At 57.4% G+C, this 24,331-nt stretch overlaps 3 protein-coding genes and 1 non-coding gene across 4 annotated transcripts; 3 read left to right on the plus strand and 1 right to left on the minus strand.

Moving 5' to 3' along the window:
- Positions 1–632: 632 nt before the first annotated feature.
- On the minus strand, positions 633–3,336 carry VMA12 (vacuolar ATPase assembly factor VMA12). Its single transcript, XM_086763316.1, has 6 exons — positions 3,132–3,336; positions 2,973–3,046; positions 2,802–2,891; positions 1,616–1,652; positions 1,172–1,284; positions 633–1,065 (listed from the first exon to the last, which is right to left on the minus strand). Exons 1-6 carry the CDS (start codon positions 3,301–3,303, stop codon positions 970–972), a joined length of 582 nt encoding a protein of 193 aa, XP_086619442.1. The 5' UTR covers positions 3,304–3,336; the 3' UTR covers positions 633–969.
- Positions 3,337–3,456: 120 nt separating this feature from the next.
- POLDIP2 (DNA polymerase delta interacting protein 2) lies at positions 3,457–12,526 on the plus strand. Its single transcript, XM_086763071.1, has 11 exons — positions 3,457–3,650; positions 4,182–4,263; positions 4,907–5,004; positions 5,825–5,921; positions 6,394–6,469; positions 7,066–7,173; positions 7,411–7,547; positions 9,661–9,687; positions 9,883–10,008; positions 10,409–10,488; positions 12,051–12,526. Exons 1-11 carry the CDS (start codon positions 3,475–3,477, stop codon positions 12,163–12,165), a joined length of 1,122 nt encoding a protein of 373 aa, XP_086619197.1. The 5' UTR covers positions 3,457–3,474; the 3' UTR covers positions 12,166–12,526.
- Positions 12,527–17,254: 4,728 nt separating this feature from the next.
- On the plus strand, positions 17,255–24,073 carry TSR1 (TSR1 ribosome maturation factor). The gene is made up of 15 exons (XM_086763098.1): positions 17,255–17,785; positions 17,863–17,966; positions 18,248–18,464; positions 18,544–18,678; positions 19,144–19,571; positions 19,836–19,995; positions 20,309–20,466; positions 20,835–21,037; positions 21,470–21,632; positions 21,864–21,974; positions 22,318–22,450; positions 22,851–22,967; positions 23,270–23,410; positions 23,535–23,609; positions 23,703–24,073. Exons 1-15 carry the CDS (start codon positions 17,686–17,688, stop codon positions 23,879–23,881), a joined length of 2,424 nt encoding a protein of 807 aa, XP_086619224.1. The 5' UTR covers positions 17,255–17,685; the 3' UTR covers positions 23,882–24,073.
- On the plus strand, positions 21,095–21,187 carry LOC147598344 (small nucleolar RNA SNORD91 family). The gene has a single exon (XR_015260689.1). It is a non-coding gene; the product is annotated as a small nucleolar RNA SNORD91 family (small nucleolar RNA).
- Positions 24,074–24,331: the final 258 nt, after the last annotated feature.

Genomic DNA, 24,331 nt, shown 5'->3' on the forward strand with positions numbered 1-24,331 from the left:
CTCGCGGAGGGGCTTAGCTGCCATCAGAGCATTAATCACCGTGTCCGGCCCTGGCAGGCTGCCCGCCCGGCAGGTGCGCCCCCCTCCCCACCGCGGGGCCGTGGGGGCACCGAGCTGGCTCCGCTCTCTGCTCCGCAGCACCCAAACAAAACAGCCCCCGGGCTCTGTGTTGAGGTGCTTCCCCTCCCCACCCCGAGAAGCTGGGCACCCTTTGGCCAGGGGAGGTAGAGCCACGCACCCCTCGCTGCGCACCCCACGGTCCCCAAGGCGCTGACAGCCACAGGGACGCGCGTCCGGAGATGCAGCAGCCGCTGCGCGAGGAGGCTGAGCTGCTGGAGGCAAAGCCGAGTCCCCACCCCAACGCGGCTGTGCTGGACACCATCACCCTCCTGAACTGGAGGGGGAAAGGGCTCGCCCCGAAACGTGAGCTGGGTCAGGTGCTGCCACGTGGGTCGCAAGGGAAAATCGCTCTCCCGAAAGCGGGCGAGGGAGCAGGCGGGAGCCGCGAGGGCAGGCGAAGGGAGCGTTCGGCGGGAGCAGGCTGCAGAGGGAGAGGGAAGATTCACAGCTCTCCGCGGTGTCTTTTAGATGCCAGGCCAGCACCGCAACTGATGTCTCCTGTCAGGCAGGAAGAAGGTCGCAAACACACAATGTTATTTATTTCCAAAATAAAAGGACACAAGCTCACAGGAGAGCGGGAACGGCAGGAGCTAACGCCCCTTTCTGTGCTGGGGCGGTGAGAGTCCACAACCGTTCCCTCTTCAGTTGCGGGATTTTTAATCCACAGTCCGTTTCAGGAACGTTAAGGAGCGGGAAGCCAAGGACGAGGCCTGAGGAATGCAGCAGCCTTCCCGGGAGCAGGCACAGGTACAGACAGAGGGTAGAAGATAAACCTGCCCCAAACTGATGGCTCCTGGGGAGCGCGAAAGCCTCCAGCACGAGGGCCGCAGTTCACGGGGACGCGTGCGATTATAGCTTCCCAAGGTCCCCTTCAAGGGTCCGCACCATGACGTACAGCTCGGCCAAGCCAACCACCGAGGCCGCAATTACTGCTGACAGGACGCGCTGGGGACACAAAAAGAGAGAGGAGTGACCCTGCGCGCGCCTCGAGCTGCCGCTCCTGCCCGGCCGGCACAGAGCGTGCCGCAAGCACGCCCCGAGGCTCACTCACCGCCGCGGTCTCCGCGAAGATGTACTGGCTGCCCAGGTACGCGCAGGCGAAGGCAGCCACCACGGTGACAATGAAGTTGAAGACGGTGATGACAACGGCTTTAACAGAGCGAACTGGAGAGAGGCGGGAAAGACGATCGTGCTTTTAGGCGAGGCTGGGAGAGCGGGGCCGGGCACCAGCTGTAATCCTGCTAACGGAGCCCGCCTGCGGCTGCCTCAGCTGGGCTCCGGGCACACGCGAGGATCCACGTGCTGTACGCCCGCAGAAATATCGATACGAACGCCCAGCGGGCCGGCCCTTCACTCGAGGAACACTTTTGTGCGTTAAAACCTTCCGGTGAGGCGCTGGGAGAGGGCAGGGCTGGCTGACGCCAACAGCTAGCGCCGCGGCTTTCCCGTGGCCGACCTTCCCGCCCGCGGGTACGCGCCGCCAGGCGTCACTTACCTTGCCTCCCAAATTCAGCCAATGTCCCGTTCATGTCCTAAAAGAAGGGATTAAACCGACTCGTGATCCGTTGTATTTTAATGTTAACCGCATAATAAAAGCGATGCCAACGCCCTGTCCTGTCCCTGAGACTCAGAAGTCCAGCCGAGGGGCTGGCAGTGGTCGGGCGCGCTGCGGGGGAGCAGCAGTTCCACAGCGCCCAGGTTTCTCTGGGTTTTTTTTTCTTGGGGTCTGATTCAAGGACGTTGAGAAGGGGTCATTTCTAACCAAAACGCTTCCCGGAGCGCGAGGGCTTTCTGGCACGTGGGTTCTCCGCTGCAGGTTTGTCTTTAGCAGAGACGCCGAAGGGTCTCAGCTTGTCACCCGTGTTCACGCAGCTGGCAAGGACTGAATGTTGTAAAGCTCTGCACGCTCTTTGTCAAATCAGACACGGTTGCACGATTTCAAACACCAGGTACTGGTGGGGAGGCAGGGAAGAACGCGCCGAGCACACGGATGAGGGAATACCCCTCCGCTTCCGCGTCGTTTGAAAGGAACGCTGCCGTCGCCGCCGCCCTGCTCCGCTAAACCCGCTCTGGCTCGTAGACGGAGCGGCCACGTTTGACAGCAGAGCAGATCTCCTCCCAAGAGTTAACGCAACAGGAGGACGCGCGCGGGGGCTTAACGCGCAGGGACGCTGCGCGCAGCACGGAGGAGGGACAGGCAGGGCGGAACCACGAGGAATGGCAGCAGGAAGGGACGCTGCCTTGTCTGAAGGGTCACTGCGCCAAAAGATCTCAGATCTTCCTTGGAAAGAACGAGTGCCCAAATACTGCCCTGGTTTTTCACCTTTTACCTCGACATGAGTGATCTCATTTTAAAACGACGACAAAAACATAACCATTCAGAAAAAGGCAGCACAGGCGCTCCCAGTAAAACATTTACCGCAGGCGCTCGGTCTCCCAGACCAAAACCTGAGATCTTTGGCACAGTGAGCTGTTCCCAAAAGTCAGTATCTCTCTTCCCTCACCATCCGCGTTACCCCGTCCCACCCCTGCCCCCAGCACCGCTGTTGTCCCCGTGCAGTGACAGCGTGCGCTCCTCAAGGCCCTGCCCGCGTTCCCTCTGCTCGACGGGGCCGATTTCCTTCGCTGTCTCTCAGTCAGACGCGCTTTTGAGGAACAAATCCTGACAGCAGGCCCCTCACCTGGCCGGTGACGTTGCGGGTCATCCGCTGGTACTCCTCGTTGGCCAGCTTGGCCTTTATCCGCTCCAGCCGGGCCACCAGCTCGGGGTTCTGGGGGAAGGGGCAGAGCCACCGTGAGGGCCGGGAGCTGCCGCCGCCGCCTCCCGCAGCCTGCGCCCGGCCCTCGCCTACCCGCGGCGGCACCGGCACCTCGGGCAGGTGGATCTCGCAGCCTTGCAGGAGCTGGTGTAGGTACAGCGGGGACTCTGCGGGGAGGGAGGACACGGGACGGTTAACGGCGGCGCGGCCCGGCCGGTGGCGGCCCGCGGGGCCAGGGGCGGCGCGGCCTACCTGCCTCCCGCAGCGCGGCGTGCAGCCTCCGCAGCAGGCTGAAGGGCACCAGGGCGCCTTCGGAGGCCAGAGCCTCCTCCAGCTCGGCCCGCAGGCCGGCGGGCAGCCCCGCCAGCTCGCCGCCTTCCACCGCTTTCCGCAGCCGCCGCCCGGCCCGCACCGCCGACGCCATCTTGCCCGGCGGCCGTCGCCTAGGCGACGCGGAGAACCATAGAGCGGCGAGGAGGCCAGCGGGCTAGAGCGGCGCCGCCCGCCGCGCGGGGGCCGCCGGGAAGCGGAAGCGCGGTGCATTGTGGGCTGGCGGCGGCGGTGGTGGCGGGGGGAGGTTCGGCCGGCGGCGGCGATGTCGGGCTGCGCGGCGCGGCGGTTCGTGGCGGCGGCGCTGAGCCGGTGCCGGGCCCGCGGGCTGCCGCTCTGGGAACCGCCCCCGGCCCGCGGGGTAAGGCCGCTGGGTGCGGGGGGAGCCGCGGCGGCGGCCTTCCCGCTGCTACTGCCGCCGCGGCGGCACCTCTCGTCACGGTGAGGCCTGGGGCGAGGGTGGAGGCCTGGGCCCCGGGGGGGCGGTTTGGGGGTGTGGAGGGGAGGGTTGGGGTGAGGGCAGGGGGTGCGGGCGTGTTTTCGGGGATTGGGGAAGGCGGGGGGGGGGGGAGGGCTGTAAGGAGGTGTTTGGGGATGGGAATGAGGGGCTTTGAGGGGGTGTTTAGGGTGCGGGTGGGGCTTGGGGGGCTGTTGGGTCCCTGGGGGTAGATTGGGGAGGAGTTGGGGGGCTGTCGGGGTGGCTGGGGTAGGGATGGGGTGGGGGGGAATTGGGGCAACTGGACAGGGGGGTGTCCAGGGCAGGGGGCAAAGGGGAGGCTGGCAGGGGGGTGGGGGGCAGGGAAGAGGGGCTGACTGCGCAGCCTGCTGCGTTGGGGGGCTCTCGGGGGGGTGCCTGGCGCCCGAGGGATGTAGGAGGTGGGGGGCTGTGCTTGGCGAGCACCAGGAGCTGGGGTTCTGTGTGCCGGCTGGTCCAGCCCCCGCGCGCCCCCCAAACTACCTCTGTGCTCCTAGAAACCGTCCAGAGGGCAAAGTGCTGGAGACTGTGGGGGTGTTTGAGGCACCGAAGCAGCACGGCAAATACGAGACGGGTCAGGTGAGCGGTTCCGGGGAGCGGGGCCGGTTCCGCGGCGGTGGGACACCCGTAAGGTGCTGCTGCGCTGTAGCAGGAGGCCCGAAGTTTCACAGTTCAGTGCTCGTTGTCTCTGCTGCGTCTGCAGTTTGCCGGTCATCTGACAGAAGCGAGTTGATAAGAATCTGCAGCATGACACAACTGCTGCTACCGCGGCGTTTGCTCTGCTGGCTTTAAGGGTTTTCTCCCTCTGGGAGCAGAAGGGACAATCGCTGAGTTTGAGAAATAAGGACTGAACTCGTCATTTCTGCGCTCGCAGATGCGTTTCTGTGTTCCTGAGCGGTGTCTCCCGTGCCGGTCTCCTTTCTGCGCGTCTGCCGTTCTATTGCTTTATTACTTCATTCAGTTGTATGGCGTAGAGATGATGTGAATTTCTTCTCTTCCCAGACTGTTTATGTTCCCTCGTTTCTGCTCTGAGTTCGCACCGTGGTGATTCCCTCCGTATTCCCAGCCTGTGCATTCGTACCCTTTGTAGATGTTTCTCATTTTATCTCAGTTAACAGATTTTTAAAAATACTATCAGAAGAGGGGTTTTTGCTTCGCATTTTCTGTTGCATCTAAATTGACTAAAGCTGTGTATTCAAATGCAATTATTTCTCCCTTTCAGCTGTTTCTTCACAGCGTGTTTGGCTATCGAGGGATAGTCCTGTTTCCCTGGCAAGCCAGGCTTTATGATCGAGACGTGGCTTCTCCTGTCACAGAGAAGTAAGGCTATGCGCTGCTGTACTGTTACAGTTACGCTTTGTGTTGAATGTTCTGGCTGGGGTAAGCAAGTCTTCTTAAGGAGAATAATGGTGCGGGTCTGTTTTGCGTGAATGTAAGCTAGGAGAGAGGTGCTTAAAGAAGAGACATTGCACGAGTATTAATTTAGTGTTAATTAGAGACAGAAGTATGGAGAAAATAAAAAATCATGCTCCTGGCATTCTTTTTTAATGAAACAAAACCTTACATTGCTTCTTAAGTTAGGAGTAGGCTCCTGTGTAAAAATTGCAGGCTGCTTCCTCTGTGGATTGCCAGTGAGTTAAATTTGTCGGCTGCCTCCCCAGTTTCAGCCCAGTAGACCAAGTTCAGACCAAGTTCATCCTTTGCGTGGACCAAGTCACCGCTCACTTCTTTCCCCTTTTCCATCCATTTCCCCCCGGCCTGTGTCGGAGGCGTGCCGGGTGAGTGTGCGTGTGGAGTTGGGAAGGAACGAGGAGTAAGCAGAGAGAGAATCGGAGGGGAGTAGAAGGACCCACCCCAAACAGGGGGCTGGACTGAGCAGGAAGAACTTCCGAGTTGTCTGAAAACAGAGTTGTTGTGCCTGTGACAAACACCGCTGGTTGCCCTCTCAGCTCAGCTGTCGTGCGAGTGGCTGACATGAGGTTAATCAAATTATGAGGTGGAATCAAATTATTACAGTGAAATGTGGTTTTTTGTTTTTTTTTTTTTTAAAAAAGTCCTTGTTTATGAATGTGTTCGGTCCTGGTAACAGCAGTTTGCTGCCATCCTGCGCTGCAGCTCAGTGCTCTGCTTTTCTCTTTAGGAGCGAGAACGCGGCAGGCCACGGTTCCAAAGAGGTCAAGGGCAAAACGCACACTTACTACCAGGTGCTAATAGACGCCCGGGATTGCCCACATATAGTAAGTAACCCATAATCTTGGTGTTGAAACTCAAACGTCTTCTCCTGTGTGAATGCTGTGGGTGGACAGGCACTGAAAGAAAACTGCTTTGATGGCTAGCTTGATTGTTTAGAATTTTAGGTCAAATTTGTTCTTCGAGTCATATTTTCCCTGAGAAGGATGATCTGGAATATCGTGTGACTGTTTTCTGGATCATGTTTCCCCTTTCCAGCCTCGCTTCCTCATCTTGTTGGCGTTGCTACGCTGGTGCTCACAGGTCATTGTGAATGGGGGTTGCAGCACTGAAAATGATTTTCACTTGTTTGAGTGGAGAACTAATCTAGAGGGATTAAAGGCAGAAATGTTCGGAGGTGCGTTGGTGAAGTAAAGTAAACACCACACACTTTAGAAACCACAGCGGTAAACTGAAATGTGTCTGGAAACAGACCCACAACAATCCACGCAGAAAGACGTAAACCTCCCTTTTTCTCAGTCCCAGAGATCACAGACGGAAGCAGTGACGTTCCTGGCAAACCACGACGACAGCAGAGCCCTCTACGCCATACCGGGTGAGTGAAAAGCACCTGTAACCTGCGGAGATGTGGTTTGTTGTGAGGCGAGGTCAGGAAAGTCGCCAACAGCCAACTTCAGCCGGTGAAGCAGCCGTTCCTACAGGACATTGCTGTGGTGGATCTGTCTGTGGTTTGGGCTGTGCTAGAAACAACAGGATGCCTGGAGTACGAGGCCCTTTTGGACCGGGGGAAGTTGGGCAGACTTTGGCCAGACACAAGCCTATCTACTTTGTGTTCTTGAGACAGATCCCATATGTGTGTCCTGTTGCATGTGGGCTGTTCTGCTTTATTACCAGGACAGCTGGATCTCCCCTTATCCCGTGCGTTTCCTGCCCAAAGAACTTTTGTGACAGTGCAGTCGCTTCCGAGGCAGTGTCTTTTATCAGAGAAATCATTCTGTGGAGAAATCTCGCAGGAGAACGCTGCCAAGGGTTGTTATTGGCCCATTTCCTCCGTTCTTACATACACGTTTGGCTGCTGCTGCCCAAATCCTTTTCTTAACATCTCACTAGTGTGATTCATTTCTCTGTCAGGAGGCTTCCGAGCTGCTCTTCGCTGAGGAAGTTCAATGGTTTTTGGGGTTTCTTTTTCAGGTTTGGACTACGTAAGCCATGAAGATATCCTTCCCTACAGCTCCACTGATCAAGTGCCCATCCAGCACGAGCTCTTTGAGAGGTTTCTCATGTACGACCAAACAAAAGGTAATTTCTGGCCTCGGAGGGAAATCTTTGGAGCCAGATACTTGAGATATTTTATGACAAATATCCAGAACTCATTGTCTTGGATCCGGTGTAAAAATCTTGGTCTGGTTTGGGGTTTTTTTACAGTAAAGCCTCCTTTATGTAATTTTTGCGACTATGTGAAAGGAGTTGCTCTGAGGGGAAAGCACTCCGGTTATGGTATGCCTCTCATAAACCCTCACCGTTCCCTCCCCGCAGTTCCGCCTTTTGTGGCAAGGGATACGCTGTGTGCGTGGCAGGAGAAGAACCATCCCTGGCTGGAGCTCTCCGATGTGCACCGAGAAACCACAGAGAACATCCGCGTCACGGTCATCCCGTTCTATATGGGCATGAGGGTAGGCCTGCGTTGCGTGTCGCTGCGTGTCGTAGTTCAGCCCTGATCAGGACCAGACTACGCAGTCTCTCTCCCGCTCCCCCCACCCTCCGAGAGAACAGGGGGAGATGATATAAGAAAAACGGCTCAAGGTTTGAGATAAGGACGGGGAGAAATCCTTAAAGTTACCGTCACGGGCAAAACAGACTCGACTTGGGGAAAACTATTCATTTATTTCTAAAATTAGCAGGAGAATGAGACAGGGAACAAGATAACCTCCCCCCACCCCTCCCTCTTCCCGGGCTTAACATTATCTCTACTACCTTCCCCTCCCGAGCGACACGGGGGGGGAAAAGGGAATGGGGGTCGCGGTCAGTTCATCACGCGTTGTTTTACGCCGCTGTATCATCGTCAGGGGAAGAACTCCTCGCATTCCTCCTCTGCTCCAGCGTGGGGTCCCTCCCATGGGCCACAGTCCTCCGTGAAACTGCTCCGGCGTGGGTCATCTCTTCCACGGGGTGCAGTCCCTCTAGAACAGCTGTCCCAGCGGGCCCTCCACGGGCCGCAGCCTCCTTCAGGCCTCCACCTGCTCTGGCGTGGGGTCCTCCACGAGCTGCAGGTGGATCTCTGCCCCTCCGTGGACCTCCATGGGCTGCAGGGGGACAACCCGCTCCACCATGGTCTTCACCACAGGCTGCAGGGGAATCTTGGCCAGGAGCCACATTACTCCTCCCCCTCCTCCTTCACTGACCTTGGCGTCTGCAGCCATTCCTCACAACAGGCTGGCAGACGCCTCTCAGGATCCTTTTTACATCTCATTCACTTCTCATCTCCTCTCCACTTCTTGCAGCCGGGCCGGGCTGAGTTGGGCCCAGTCGGCTGCCCGGCGGGAGGCCAGAGGGTGAGGCCTGCAAGGCCCACAAGGCTCGCGCTTCCCCCTCTCTGCCCCCCGCTCAGCTGCTTCACATCTTCTCCTCTCTTTTTCCTGTTTTCCCCTATTTAAATACGTTATCGCAGAGGCGTTATCACGGGACATTCTGCTACCAATTGGCTCGGCCTTGGCCAGCAGCGGGTCCGCCCTAGGCCCGGCCGAGTCCACTGAACAAAGGGGAGCGACTTCTAGCAGTTTCCTACAGAAGCTACCACCTTAGGCCCCCCCTCACTAACAAAACCAGAACACTGCGTTTGTTCTGTGATCTGTTTAATTTGCATGTTTGTCTAAGAACAGTTTATTGACTGAAGGGACCTTCTGCTTACTGGAGAAATGACTTTTTAATCACGGTTGCGATTTCGTTGTTGTTATGTTCAGCAGAGGTATGAACACGAAGCGGTTTTGTCGTTCGTTTTTGGAGAACAGCTCCTGCAACTTAGCTTTTGCTTGTTGTTTGCAGGATGGGAAATACGCTGCACTGTTCCGCAGAACAGCGTTAGCAAGATATTGAGGGAGATTTTTAGGAAGGCTTGTGAAATGGTCCTTTACTGCCTCGGTCGCGGTTATCCTGCCCAGTGGGGAGGGCCTGTGGGTGTCTGCCCCTCTTTCCTCGCTCTCATGGGGGTTAGAGGGTTTGGCTAAAGCCTTCTGGATTTAGCTGATAACCATTTGCTCTTTATAGTGTAAGCACTTCATGTGGATCATCCAGAATAATGAGGCTCCAGTAGACTTCTGAGTGGGAGGGCTGGGAATCACCACAGCGGTTCGATTTCCAAGCCCAGACAGGCACAGCTGCTGGGCAGCCTGCGCCGCAGCAGGTGGACGTTTTGGTGCGGAATCGCAGCTTCTGTGGAGCCCAACTGATGTTTGTCCTGACCTTGTTAGAAAAACAGGTGCCTGAAGGCAAGGAAACGGGTGTTTCTAGCTCTGTAAAAAGTGCGTAATTAACACGGAGATCAGCCCTCCGTAGTCGCGAGGTGCTTGCAGATCCCCCACCGCATGATTACGTGCCCAGAGCAGAGCCGGTGCCGGGCGGTTGCTGATGGGCTGCTTCGGAGAACAGCTGTCTCTGCGCTCACGTGAGTCGTCCGTGTCAGTCTGGCACGGGGCGAGAGCCCCCGTGCTTGCGCTGTGCTGACAGCTGAAGAGGCTTTGGCGCCGAGCGTTGAAGGGCAGCTGCTAAAGTTTTTGTTTCTCTTGACAGGAAGCCCAGAATTCCCATGTCTACTGGGTAAGTGCCTTTTTTTTTTTTTTTTTTTTCACCAAGCAGTTAAAGGGAAGGAGTTTATTTGCTGGGGCATCATTGCTGTGTGATAAGCTCTGAGGGAGAGCAGCCCTTGCCTGGCAACTGTTTCCCAGTATCGGCTATGGGTTAGCAACTGTTTGCTGCTGATTCCAGTTCCCGATAAGTCTTTCTTCTGTCCAGTGGCGCTACTGTATTCGCTTGGAGAACCTCGACAGCGAAGTGGTACAGCTCCGAGAACGGCACTGGAGGATATTTAGCTTGTCTGGCACCTTGGAAACGGTCAGGGGCCGCGGCGTTGTAGGAAGGGTAGGTATCGTGTAGCTTTTTTTGGGAAGTACAGCTGGAATCCTCTTGCTTGGGCTCATTTGCCAGTAAATTGCTTAGTGGGCAGTAGAAATAGATGGAATAGGAAACTGGCAATGAAAAAAAAATCACATGAGCTTCTCATCCATTGTTACTACGCGTGAACCGGAACTTCACGCTGAGTATTAGAGAGTGATCCTAAGTGATAGATACTGGGAAAACTGGAGTAATATGTGATTCTGGCACTACTCACTGCGCAGGTTGTTTGCTGTGTAACTGGTAGCAATGCTCAGGTGTGGAGATCCCGGTTTTCCTTCTTGCTGTATGGATTTCCTGTTGATGCCTGTCTGTGGGGAAACGTTAAGATCCGTTGCTGATGCAGAGTGTCTCTTTGTCTTCTCAGGAGCCAGTTTTGTCCAAAGAACAGCCGGCGTTTCAGTACAGCAGTCACGTCTCCCTGCAGGCATCCAGCGGTCACATGTGGTGAGGAGCAGTTATTACTGCGGTAGTGGGTTAGGGGTGGGACCCCGCAGCGCTGAGCTGGGACGCGGTTTGCAGTCTGGAGTTACGGCCGACAGGTGGGTGGCAGTGGACTGGGCGGGACGTATCTGATAGCTAAAATTTTTATGAGCTTCTCTATAGCAGTATCCCGGTTAGCAGTAAGATCTGTGGATTCTCTGCACCAAGAGAGGTTCCAGGCTGATTTATCCTCCTTCTGTGGTCTGTGCTAGACTGGATCTGAGAAGACACAAAGCAGTTCTCTGTCACCTTCTGCTGTACTCAGTTTCCGTCCCTTTCAGTCCTTGGTGCAAGAGGCAAGGCTTGATGCTGGTGTTTCCCTAGGGAGCAGGGATGTGTGCAAGGGAATCCCCTCTCTCTGGAGGGGGTTGGGCTTTGATTTTATCCCTGAGTGAAGCTGTGCAGGTCTGCACAAGGAACTGGCATGTGGGGTTTTTCCCAGTTTAGGCCAGATAAGGCCTTCAGTCTAACTGGGTCTTCGAGTCTCCTCTTCTGTAACTGCAGGTAGGAAAGTGCTCAGCTGAGTTGTTGGCCTGTGCTGCAGGGTTAAAGCAGTTTCCCCCTATTTGCATTTCAGCTGGGTGAGCGCATCTAGTGTTGTCTCTGTGAGAACAAGAAGTGCACAGCCACATCTTGCCTTCTGTATGACAGATCTTTCTGGCTTGCGTTTTTAAGGAAATTGTTTCAGCGTTAAGCTGCCTTGGGACTGCCTTTGAGTTGGGAAAAGCAAGAGAGCAGCTCTTTGCCTATGGGATATACCCTTGTTTACCATCTTAATGCATTCTGAATTGCCTGAATGCGTGCCCTGGGAAATAGAACAGGCTTGTTTAGTAGTTTTTCCCTCTCTGCATGCATCCTGAAGAGAAAGAGACAAAGGTTCTGCAGCTCAGAAGCTGCTAGTTTGACTTCTGGTGTTTGATTGTGTCCTCTCCATCATGAGAACCTGTTGTTAGTTCATCTCCACAATCCTCTTGCCCATGTCGTGTTCTGCAGTACAGTTGTCTGTAGTTCAGGGCAGTAAACAAGTTCTTTGTTTGTACAAGGACAGGCAGATTCAGTTCTGAAATGCAAAGCAGAAGCTGTTCCAAATCACATCTGTGATGGGATTTCATATTGTCGCAGACTTCTTACCCAGTGCAGCTTCTGCCAAGAAATACGAACCCGAATTTACTCGTAATCAGTTGGTAAAAATAGCTCAGATGGTTCTGTCTCCTGTGGGGTAAGCGCTGCCGCAGATGCGTGGAGCGTGCTTACCTCCCGGAGGCTCCAACCATGACATCTTTATTTAGGAAATGTATGTTAGCGATGTGATGTAAACCGCCCAGGAGTCTTCCAATAAATGAGTCATCCTGGCAGGCAGATGTCCTTGCTGCTGAGCCGACGTACGTGCTGCTGGGCTGGGCTGGCAAATGCAGCGCCGGAGTTCCTGCGCAGGATACGGAAGAGCTCATGTCTTACCTTCTAGCTGATGATTCCTAGCTGTGTTTGCCCCTGGCCTCAGCGTGATCTCTGCCATTATTTTGCAGGGGTACTTTTCGATTTGAGAGGCCTGATGGCTCACACTTTGATGTCCGAATCCCACCCTTTTCTCTGGAAAGCAACAAAGACGAGAAGACCCCCCCTTCCGGCCTTCACTGGTAGAGCAGCCCGAGTGCCGAGACCCACAGAGACCTGTGTGTGTTGTAGCCCTTTGCCTCCCCTTTATGCTGCAGCCAAGAACACGGAGCTTTTAAAACCTTTTAAACCATTTTTGTTTTAACCGTTGTCTAACGGGGAGGCTTTTTTGGAACTTTAATACTGGCTCTCTCAGGCTGCTTGTAAACATCAGCTGTGTTACCGTTAACCCTCCCCTCCGTGGCACCTGCTGGGGTTGGAGCTGGGGGACGTACATCTGTGCGGCCTCAGAAGACTGGCCCCCTCAGCAGCCCTGGCCCCTTTCCAATGTGTTGTCAATTCTCTGCAATGTGAGGTTTCGCTAATAAACTGGCCCTTCCAGTTGCAACCAGTCTTCCTTTATAAACCAAGGCCTCGGCTTTGCACCCAGCCTGCCCCGGCTCGTTGCTCCCCCTTGGCCCCGCGCACAGAGCGGCGTTACCCCGGGCTCCTTGCCGCTTCAGTAGGCAGCAGCGAGGACGTTTTAGTGAGCAGAAATGTGAGCTCGGCCTTCCTGCAATGCAGCCGCTTCCTGGGATTTAGCCGGCGTGTGGCAGAGCAGCCTGTGAGCTCCGCTCCTCCTCGCGCAGCTCGTCTGGGCCGTACGCTGGAGCCACGCGAAGCCCCTTTGGTCGGAGAAGAGAGCGCAGAGGCGGGGGAAAAGCGGGTTGGCGGGTGGCGCTGAGCAGGCTGCCACGGTGTTTTGTGTGTCTAGAGCACCAGGCTGCGTGTTGAGATCGTACAGGGGAGCTGAAGGGGGCTGTCCCCGCAAGGGCTTGCCTCGCCGCGGGGATGTGCGTCCCAGCCGCTGGAGGATGCTTCCCCGCTCGCGCTGCGGCTGTAACCGTGTTTTCTTGGTGGTTTCTGTTTTGGGAGGAGGAGCTTGTTTTGACCTGCAGTGCTGTGAGCCGCAGTGAGGGAGCGCTTGGCTTTCCGCTCCTGCTTGCGCGGCTTGGCGGGTTGGGATTCTTCGGTAGTCTTTGCGGAGGGTCCCGCAGAACTGCGCAGGTCAGCAAAATAAAGATCAGCTTACGATGGGTGGATCTGTGGGAACTTTGCTTTTCCGTGCGAAGGGCCCGGTCCGTAGCGCAGGTCAGGTGTGAGCTCTTTTTACGAGCCAGAGCGGCTCTCGGCAGCTCTGAGGACTGCAGAGATCTGGAGAGAGATCCCCCTCTGTGGTGGGACCCTTCTGGCTGTCTCTGGGTTTCCAGACTGTGGGTGACTCGCAGGGGCAGAGGTAGTTGGCCTCCTGGTAAGAAAAAGTTTCAAACCTTGCACCTTTCCTTGGTCTCGCTTAAATGACAGAGAATAACTAACTCGCAGGACTGTTGTTTTTCTTGATTTGGAAGAATCCCAGTTATCCCCCCCTTTCCCTGAGCGCTCTCTGAGCAGCCTCTTGTTGTTTGGCTCTGCGAGGCAGCGCTGCCGCCGTGCTGTGGGCCGTCTCGGCCGGTGCACAAGCAGCCTTTGGAAATGATGGCAGGAGAGAGTCGCGTGCTGTCCCGCGGCTGGCAGTGGATACCTGTACAGACAGACTTAATTACTACCCCTTAAACACTGTTTATCCCTCACCAGTCTCTTAATTCTGTTTCTCCCTTCCCGTCAGGTAGGACGGGCAATCAACATTAAACCTTTCCACTCTAAAAGCAGACAGCCAGCCTGCTTTCAGGGGTAGAAAAGGATCCGTGAAGAGCAGCCCGCAGCTGACAAAGCTGTGTTGCTGCTGCCGCGCCGATTTATTCGCAGGAGGACAAGGGGAGGGTGATCCTCCTCTTCAGAGGAAGCAGGGACCTGCAGGAACCTGCTTTTTCCCTCGCTTGCATTCGCTCAGTGGGGATCGGAGCAGCAGCTGCCCTTGGGTTACCGGCTTCAGCTTGACTGGCAATGGCAACGCTGCTGTAAATGTTTAACCCCGGAGCTCGCCCGCCCGCGCTCCTGCGTGCTGTGCACCTGCCGCTTCCAGTAACGGGCAGAGGGACTTCTATTGCCGAGGGATGGCGTGGTCCTGGGGGCAGTGCTGGGCAGAGTGCTGTGGCAGCGGCTGTGGGGGTTTGGTGTGGCGCGGGGTGGGGGTTTTGGTGTGAGGCGGGGGTTTTGGTGTGAGGCGGGGGTTTTGGTGTGAGGCGGGGGTTTTGGTGTGAGGCGGGGGTTTTGGTGTGAGGCGGGGGTTTTGGTGTGAGGCGGGGGTTTTGGTGTGAGGCGGGGGTTTTGGTGTGAGGCGGGGGTTTTGGTGTGAGGCGGGGGTTTTGGTGTGAGGCGGGGGTTTTGGTGTGAGGCGGGGGTTTTGGTGTGAGGCGGGGGTTTTGGTGTGAGGCGGGGGTTTTGGTGTGAGGCGGGGGTTTTGGTGTGAGGCGGGGGTTTTGGTGTGACGAGGGGTGCGTGTTGGTGTGAGGCGGGGGTTTTGGTGTGACGTGGGGTGCGTGTTGGTGTGAGGCGGGGGTTTTGGTGTGACGAGGGGTGCGTGTTGGTGTGAGGCGGGGGTTTTGGTGTGACGCGGGGTGCGTGTTGGTGTGAGGCGGGGGTTTGGTGTGACGCGGGGTGCGTGTTGGTGTGAGGCGGGGGTTTTGGTGTGACGAGGGGTGCGTGTTGGTGTGAGGCGGGGGTTTTGGTGTGACGCGGGGTGCGTGTTGGTGTGAGGCGGGGGTTTTGGTGTGACGCGGGGTGCGTGTTGGTGTGAGGCGGGGGTTTTGGTGTGAGGTGGGGGTTTTGGTGTGACGAGGGGTGCGTGTTGGTGTGAGGTGGGGGTTTTGGTGTGACGCGGGGTGCGTGTTGGTGTGAGGCGGGGGTTTTGGTGTGAGGCGGGGGTTTTGGTGTGAGGCGGGGGTTTTGGTGTGAGGCGGGGTGCGTGTTGGTGTGAGGTGGGGGTTTTGGTGTGACGCGGGGTGCGTGTTGGTGTGAGGCGGGGGTTTTGGTGTGAGGCGGGGGTTTTGGTGTGAGGCGGGGGTTTTGGTGTGAGGCGGGGTGCGTGTTGGTGTGAGGCGGGGGTTTTGGTGTGAGGCGGGGTGTGTGTTGGTGTGAGGCGGGGGTTTTGGTGTGAGGCGGGGGTTTTGGTGTGACGAGGGGTGCGTGTTGGTGTGAGGCGGGGGTTTTGGTGTGACGCGGGGTGCGTGTTGGTGTGAGGCGGGGGTTTTGGTGTGACGCGGGGTGCGTGTTGGTGTGAGGCGGGGGTTTTGGTGTGAGGCGGGGGTTTTGGTGTGAGGCGGGGGTTTTGGTGTGAGGCGGGGGTTTTGGTGTGAGGCGGGGGTTTTGGTGTGACGAGGGGTGCGTGTTGGTGTGAGGTGGGGGTTTTGGTGTGACGCGGGGTGCGTGTTGGTGTGAGGCGGGGGTTTTGGTGTGACGAGGGGTGCGTGTTGGTGTGAGGTGGGGGTTTTGGTGTGACGCGGGGTGCGTGTTGGTGTGAGGTGGGGGTTTTGGTGTGACGCGGGGTGCGTGTTGGTGTGAGGCGGGGGTTTTGGTGTGACGCGGGGTGCGTGTTGGTGTGAGGCGGGGGTTTTGGTGTGACGCGGGGTGCGTGTTGGTGTGAGGCGGGGGTTTTGGTGTGAGGCGGGGGTTTTGGTGTGAGGCGGGGGTTTTGGTGTGAGGCGGGGGTTTTGGTGTGACGAGGGGTGCGTGTTGGTGTGAGGCGGGGGTTTTGGTGTGACGTGGGGTGCGTGTTGGTGTGAGGCGGGGGTTTTGGTGTGACGCGGGGTGCGTGTTGGTGTGAGGCGGGGGTTTTGGTGTGACGAGGGGTGCGTGTTGGTGTGAGGTGGGGGTTTTGGTGTGACGCGGGGTGCGTGTTGGTGTGAGGCGGGGGTTTTGGTGTGACGCGGGGTGCGTGTTGGTGTGAGGCGGGGGTTTGGTGTGACGCGGGGTGCGTGTTGGTGTGAGGCGGGGGTTTTGGTGTGACGAGGGGTGCGTGTTGGTGTGAGGCGGGGGTTTTGGTGTGACGAGGGGTGCGTGTTGGTGTGAGGCGGGGGTTTTGGTGTGACGCGGGGTGCGTGTTGGTGTGAGGCGGGGGTTTTGGTGTGAGGTGGGGGTTTTGGTGTGACGAGGGGTGCGTGTTGGTGTGAGGTGGGGGTTTTGGTGTGACGCGGGGTGCGTGTTGGTGTGAGGCGGGGGTTTTGGTGTGAGGCGGGGGTTTTGGTGTGAGGCGGGGGTTTTGGTGTGAGGTGGGGGTTTTGGTGTGAGGCGGGGTGTGTGTTGGTGTGAGGCGGGGGTTTTGGTGTGAGGCGGGGGTTTTGGTGTGACGAGGGGTGCGTGTTGGTGTGAGGCGGGGGTTTTGGTGTGACGCGGGGTGCGTGTTGGTGTGAGGCGGGGGTTTTGGTGTGACGCGGGGTGCGTGTTGGTGTGAGGCGGGGGTTTTGGTGTGACGCGGGGTGCGTGTTGGTGTGAGGCGGGGGTTTTGGTGTGAGGCGGGGGTTTTGGTGTGAGGCGGGGGTTTTGGTGTGAGGCGGGGGTTTTGGTGTGAGGCGGGGGTTTTGGTGTGAGGCGGGGGTTTTGGTGTGAGGCGGGGGTTTTGGTGTGACGAGGGGTGCGTGTTGGTGTGAGGTGGGGGTTTTGGTGTGACGCGGGGTGCGTGTTGGTGTGAGGCGGGGGTTTTGGTGTGACGAGGGGTGCGTGTTGGTGTGAGGTGGGGGTTTTGGTGTGACGCGGGGTGCGTGTTGGTGTGAGGTGGGGGTTTTGGTGTGACGCGGGGTGCGTGTTGGTGTGAGGCGGGGGTTTTGGTGTGACGAGGGGTGTGTGTTGGTGTGAGGCGGGGGTTTTGGTGTGACGAGGGGTGTGTGTTGGTGTGAGGCGGGGGTTTTGGTGTGACGAGGGGTGTGTGTTGGTGTGAGGCGGGGGTTTTGGTGTGACGCGGGGTGTGTGTTGGTGTGAGGTGGGGGTTTTGGTGTGACGAGGGGTGTGTGTTGGTGTGAGGTGGGGGTTTTGGTGTGACGCGGGGTGTGTGTTGGTGTGAGGCGGGGGTTTTGGTGTGACGAGGGGTGTGTGTTGGTGTGAGGTGGGGGTTTTGGTGTGACGAGGGGTGTGTGTTGGTGTGAGGTGGGGGTTTTGGTGTGACGCGCCCCCGGGGCCGGGTGCTGCTGAGCCCTGGGGCCTTGTAACAGGCGTTCTTGGCCGGAGAACGATTGGGAAGAACCGAGGTGAGCAGGGCCGCGGGGACCACGCGGTACGGTGACCATAGCTGTGTTTTATTCGCTCGGCTGGGCTTTGTGGAGGAGAGCAGAGCCTGGCTGCGCCGCCGGGGGCCCGGGGCGGGGTTCTCCTCGGCTGTTTCGGGGGCGCGGGCGGGCCGCTTTCCCCTCCGGTGTAAGCACCTGTCCGAAGCACCGCTCAATAAAGCGCTGAAGGCACGGCTGTGGCTCCTGGCTCTCATTCCCCGCCCCGCGGCGCTGACGGGCACCGACCCCGCTCCTCGTCCCTCCCGCCGCCATCTTAGCGCGTGCGTGGCGCTGCGCGCTCCCGGCGTGCCCGGAAGTGACGCGAGCGGAAGCGCTGAGGAGGAGGAGGCGGCGGCGGGGAGGAGGCAGCATGGTGGCGGCGGGCGCGCACCGGCCCGGGCCGCTGAAGCAGCAGAACAAAGCGCACAAAGGCGGGAAGCACAGCGGGTCGTCTCATCGCCGCGCTGGAGGTGAGGCGGGGCGGCCACGGGGCACGGACGGGTTCCCCGCCGGCGCCGCGACCCGCCTGACCGGTTTCTCCCCGCAGGCCGCGTCTCCGTCAAGGCCCAGCCCCGCCGGCGGCTCCGCGACCTCAGCAGGGTGGACCGCAGGCACCAGGCGCTGCAGCTCCGCCGGCAGCGCAAAGAGGCGGTGGGGGCTCTGGGGAAACTGGGCCGGTTCTGAAGTTGGGGGGCGGGAGGAGGGAGAGGGAAACGGGTCGGTTCGGGTCATAGCGAGGGGGCAGGGGGGAGCGGGAATGGGGCCGCTGCGGGTCTCGACTGGGCCAGTTTGGGGGTTTGCGGGGGGGATCAGGAGCTGAGCCGAGGAGGGGAATGGGTGCCTGGGTCAGTTCAGGGATCCGGACTTGATCTGAGAGACGGGATGGGAACCGGATTGGGGCCGGGGCTCATGCTCTGCAGTTGTGCCCGCAGGTGCTGGCAGAGAAGCGGAGCTTGGGCAGCAGGGATGGCCCCCCGCGCCTCGTGGTTCTGGTGCCGCTGCACAGCAGGGCTGCAGCTCCCGACACCCTCCGCCTGCTGCAGAGCCAGGACTCGGCTGTTGTCATTGTGGATGAGGGGAGAGGCGGTGGCTTTGCGCTCCTCTGCCCTCGACTCAAGCAGCGCTGGCGCTTCGTGACGGCACAGGCAGGTGGGGAAACGCTGCTGCTGGTGTCGTGCTTGGCTCTGTACCCCTGGCGCCCCCAGTAACGGAGGTTTTTTGTGTGCAGGGGACCTTCACGCTGTTTTAGACCTAGCGAAGGTCGCCGATTCCCTCCTGTTCATCCTGGATCCTGTGGATGGCTGGGACAGCGCAGGGGAGTACTGCCTCTCCTGCCTCTTCGCACAGGGGCTCCCCAGTTATGGTGAGAGAGGGAGAAACGTTATTAGGGACTTCTGGTGGGGTATAGGTTGAGGCGGTGCTCAACGGAGACCAGCATAGATCAGTTGGGTGAACGCCGTTGTTGTGTTTCTACCCTGGTAGGGGAGTGCTGGGGATAAAAGGGGCCCTCTAGGTTCAGGCCGCTGGGTGCACGGTGGTGGCTGTTGTTCAGGCGTGCAGAGTGAAGGGGTTCAGATGTTTTTTTGCCGAGTTCAACTCCTGGGTCCTTATCACCATGATCTTATTATCAAAATCTTACCTCTAGAGACAGGTTTTCTGTCCTCATTGTTCTTTTGGATGGGTGAAACTGTCTTTGCACCTCATGGGGTGAATCTGTTGTTTGGTTATTTGGGTTGCTGGTATCTGAGTGTCTGGTAATGCCTGGTAAAAGGGGTGCAAGAAGGTTTACGAGCTGATCCTGAACTCTGTTCTGTGTGCTGCTTGGTAGCTCTTGCTGTGCCGGGAGGAGCTGACTTGCCACCTAAGAAGCGGATAGATGCCAGGAAGAAACTTGCCAAAGCCATTGAGAAGCGCTTTCCCGAGGCCAAGCTCTTTCCCCTGAACACGGAGCAGGAGTCCTCGCTGCTGCTGAGGCACCTCGCCACCCAGAAGCAGCGGCACCTCGCTTTTCGGGACAGGCGGGCTCACTTGCTCGCCTATGCTGCTGAGTTTGTGCCCAGTCAGGAGACCGATCTCGTTGGGACCTTGAAGTTGTCCGGCTTTGTCCGGGGACAGACCCTCGACGTGAACAGCCTGGTGCATATTGTGGGGCACGGAGATTTCCAGATGAGCCAGGTGGATGCTCCCCCTGACCCCCTCTCTTTGAACCCCCGAGTGGTCAAAGCACAGAAGAGGAGCCAAGACATGGAGGTGCAGGTGTGTGGGTGGTGAGGGCTTCGCCGGTCCCGTTAGAACACGATGTTTCTGAAGTTTCATCAGGAAAATACAACTGGGGGTATGTGGTTAAGGGGAGGGTAAAGGGAGTTTTATCAAGAGAGCAGGCAGGGCTGTGTTTTGCTGCTGAGCTGAGGCTCCTCGCACACGGCATCTAACGAACGTGATACTGAAGGGCTTTTCAGTAGTACTGATTGCTAGCTTGAGTCAGGTGTATTCACAGCTGGGAACTCTCCTGCCCCTCAGGATGACTCTGTAAACGGTACCGATGAGATGGAGGAAGATGTTAAGGTCCTGATGAAGGCAGATCCGAACAAGCAGGAGTCTTTGCAGTCAGAAGTGGTTCCTGATCCCATGGAAGGCGAGCAGACGTGGCCCACTGAAGAAGAACTGCAGGAAGCAGAGGGTGAGCACCAGCAATATTTCTGTACCTTTTCCTTGTCCCTTTTAAGAGGGTTGTTAGAGATCCTCCATCATCAGGATGGCTGAGATGATGCCCAGGGCCCAGGGCTTCCATTCCTAGTGCCATCACCTGGCTACCAGTCTGCATGGTTTGCCTTGCAGTTAGCAGGGCTGTGTTTTAGGTGCCTTTTCTGGGCCCTGACAAATTCTGTGCTGGGAAACACGGGGCTAAAGCTGATTTCGGCTCTCCTGGTGTAAATGTTGGTGAGGGAAAAGGAGAATTGTTCCTCTGTTAACCACTGGTGGGAATCCTGCAGCTTCTCTGAAGGCAAACAGGAGGGTGGTGAAGGTCCCCAAAGGCACATCCAAGTACCAGGCTGCCTGGATTGTGGATGAAGAAGAGGGCAATCAGGAAGATGATGATGATGAAGATGATGACATCGATGACGATATGATGGAGGAGGCAGTTTCCCAGGTACCTCCAAGAGCTGGTACTGCAGGTGATCTCCAGGGCGCTATTGCATCTCCTAGGACAACCCTGTCCTTCCAGCTTGCTCCATGCAAGGGTGCAACACAGAGCCAGCCTCGCCTGGAGTTCCATTGTTAAATCTCTCATGTGTACCATGTTGCTTTTTTGGCCTGCTAGATGGTTAGACTTGATGATCTTGGAGGTTTTTTCCAACCTTAAAGATTGTGTGATGGTGTGATTCTATACCAGAATGAGGGACTCTGGTGTAGCTTGGGGCACAGCTCCCACAGTGCGAGTACACGCAGGGTTTGCAGCGCTGCGCGGAATCGGCAGAGCACGCGTGCTCACGGGCTCTGCGCTGTCCTGTGTGTCAGGAGGGGGAAAGCAGTGAGGAGGAAGAGGAACCTGCAGAGGAGGAGTGTGAGACCATGACCGTTTCCGAGTGCTTGCGGGATGACCAGTACGATGAGAAGGTGGAGGAAGATGAACAGATGCTGGAGAGATACAAACAGGAGAGAATGGACGAGATGTTTCCGGATGAGGTGGACACGCCGCGTGACGTACCTGCCAGAGTCCGGTGAGAAACAGGATGCTTAACTGGGAGGCGCCCTTCTGTCTGGTTTGGTGAGATAGGGCAGGAAGCCTGTGATGTTTTAGCCGTGGTGTCTGAACCTGGCTGAAGGACTCTTCTGAAGACACATCCTTAGGCTCTGAGGCTTCCGGGGAGGCACCAGTTGGGGGGCAGTGGGTGGGCCTGGGCAGCTCCCTGTGGCAGGGAGAGCTGGGTCCTGAGCTGGGAGAGGGAGGAGGGTGGCAGAGCCCTGATGAAAGGGCAGGTTGTCCGGGGACTTGGCTGCTATTTCTAGTTCTCTCTGCACTGAGATCTTTTCTGAGAGCTAACGTTTGCTCTGTTCCCTTTTGTCCTCTCTGAAGGTGTGGACCACAGAAGGTGCTGGCCACACACCTCGACTGGTGAAGCAGTTTGTCATTCCTGTTACCTGTTCTCTAGGTTCCAGAAATACAGGGGGCTGAAAAGCTTCCGGACTTCTCCATGGGACCCCAAAGAGAATCTCCCAAGGGATTATGCCAGGATTTTCCAGTTCCAGGACTTCTCCCGAACCAGAAAGCACCTCTTCCGGCAAATCGAGAAAGAGGAGACTGAAGGAGCCTCGGTAACTCCCTTTTCTGTTGCTGATCTCTTCCCCTACTGTGTTCCCTTGCTCCTAATAGGAAAGACTTGTCAGGGAGGTGGCTGGCTGCATCCTTCAGCCAGCTGGTTCTTGTTGTGAAGCGATGAGTTCAGGTAATATTGTTCTCCTGGATTCCTTCTCTAACGCAGGCACAGGTTACTTCTGACACTTTTCTGTTGAGAGAAATACTCACAACCGACCCTCTCTCGGCAGGTTGGCTGGTACGTTACACTTCATGTCTGCAGTGTCCCTGTCTCGGTGATGGAGAGCTTCAAAGAAGGGAAGCCCCTAGTCCTGTTCTCGCTGCTTCCCCACGAACAAAAGGTGACTGTGGTCCTACTGATACCTTGTAGGTGTGCAGCGCCCTGTCTGATTCCCTCGGGCTGCAAGGGTTGGGGAGGTTCTGGCTGCAGAGGGTTTGGGCCGACATCTCCCTGCTTTGCTCACATTTCAAAGTAGGACCTTCCCCTTGGTCAGAGCAAGCTGAAGCTGCCAGGGGTGTTTAGGCTGAGCCTGGCTGAGGTGTCTGCGTTGGTGACCAGCGGTCCTTTGGGAAGCCATTGTCAAGGGCATTTGTCTCTGCTGCGGTGTCCTGTGTCTTTCTGTTCTGTCTACTGTCGCTTGCCAGCTCTGCTGTCAGCCCCTCACCGTTCTCCCTCTCCTGCAGATGTCTGTGTTGAACTTCCTGGTGCGGCGGCACCCAAGCAACAGCGAACCAGTGAAGGCAAAGGAGGAGCTGGTCTTTCACTGTGGGTTCAGGCGCTTTCGAGCGTCCCCCCTGTTCTCCCAGCACACCTCAGGTTCGTGAGGGGCCGGTGGCGTGAGCAGGGGTAGGCCGGGCGGTGGGGCCGGGGTTTCTAGGGCAGGAAGCCTGTGATGTCTTAGCTGTGGTGTCTGAACCTGGCTGAAGGACTCTTCTGAAGACTCACTCCCAGACTCTGAGGCTTCCAGGGGGGAGGCACTTAAATGGCAGGGAGCAGAAGGGTGTGGGCAAGGGTGTGGCAGGCTCCACGCAGTAAGCTGGTAGCTCAGAGGATCACCTTCATTCCCAGATACTCTGCCAGCAGAAGAGAGGTGGGTGAGTCCTGTTTTCCTAAAGCGCAGGGGCCGTTTGCCAGGAAAGAACGGGCTTGGGGGGGGTTTCCCTGAGCTCTGAGGGCTGCTGCGGGCCTGACCCTGATCACTGCTGTTCTATCCTAGCTGATAAGCACAAGCTGGAGCGTTTCCTGCGCCCGGATGCTGCTCTGGTGGTGACGGTTTACGCTCCCATCACCTTCCCTCCTGCCTCGGTGCTTCTTTTCAAACAGAGAAGTAACGGTAAGTTGGTGGGTGCCGAGGAGGAGGTGGTTTCTGGGAGAGACGTTTTCCAGCCGTTCCCATACCCCACTTCTACAAGTGCATCTATCCAGAAATTATGACTTGAAAAAACTTTCCCCTTCATGTTATTTGAGAAGATTAACATGTTTCCATCCCTGTTATCACTGGCACCTTTCTCTGTCCCTGCTGTGGGGTTGCTCTGGGCCTGGAATGCTTTGGGGAAGGGAGTTGTGGTGAGGGAGGAGGCGATGGAGGCGCTTTCTGTAGCGCTGTCCTGGTGCGACCGTGTCTCTGTCTTGCAGGAATGCACGACCTCATCGCCACGGGTTCTCTGCTTTCTGTGGACCCGGACAGAATCGTCATCAAGCGGCTGGTGCTCAGTGGCCATCCTTTCAAGATCTTTACCAAGACGGCTGTTGTGCGATACATGTTTTTTAACAGAGGTACAGCCCGTCCCTGTGTGGCAGGAGGAGGGGGTGTGGAGGCCGAACTCGAGCCCCTGCCGGAGCAGTTGTGTTGGTGCAGCAAAACCTGTTTCTTACCTGCCTTCTGTGTTTTGATCTCCAGAGGACGTGATGTGGTTTAAGCCAGTGGAGCTGAGGACAAAGTGGGGTCGTAGAGGACACATCAAGGAGCCATTAGGTAAGTGTTTGGTTCTGTGTTTGTGGTGCTGGGCAGGATGTGGTCCTCCTGGGCAGGAAGGACAGCTAATGGCCTCTTCTGCTCTCTACCTAGGGACCCACGGTCACATGAAGTGCCACTTCGATGGACAGCTAAAATCCCAGGACACAGTGCTGCTGAACCTCTACAAGCGTGTTTTTCCTAAATGGACTTACGATCCCCACGTTCCAGAGCCTGTGCCGTGGGTGAGGAGCGAGAGCGCGCTGCCAGTGCAGGAGGTAGAAATGGAGTAAATCCGCGGTGCGGCTGATGCACTCTGTGCCTTAGCTCCCCGGACACTGCTCTCAGCCCACGCGCAGTGAGGACAGCACCGATGTCTTGGACCTGTTACTGCTGGGGGTCTGTACAGGGGTGGCTGGCTCACCAGCTGCTGCTCAGGTACCAGCTACAGCTATTTATTTTAATGGAAAACGTTTTAAAAAACACTTAAGTGCCTCTGTCTTGGTGGTGGCTGGCTGGGGAGGCTGTGTGCACCCCTCTTGTGAACCCCGTGCCACTGGGCTGTTGTTTTTCCCTCCTGCCCTGCCATAGCGGTGGGTCCAGTGATTTTGCTGTTTTGGGGACAGGAGTTTGCTGGGAGTTATTGTTGATGCTGAGAAAGGCGAAGTAGCAGGTGGGGAGAGAGCACAGCTCACTGGAGGGCTGTCCCGCAGCAGGGTGGCTGGGGAGGGGAGAACAGGGAG

The sequence above is a fragment of the Chlamydotis macqueenii genome, chromosome 19, assembly GCF_036417535.1.
Source record: "Chlamydotis macqueenii isolate bChlMac1 chromosome 19, bChlMac1.mat, whole genome shotgun sequence".
Lineage (NCBI taxonomy): Eukaryota > Metazoa > Chordata > Aves > Otidiformes > Otididae > Chlamydotis > Chlamydotis macqueenii.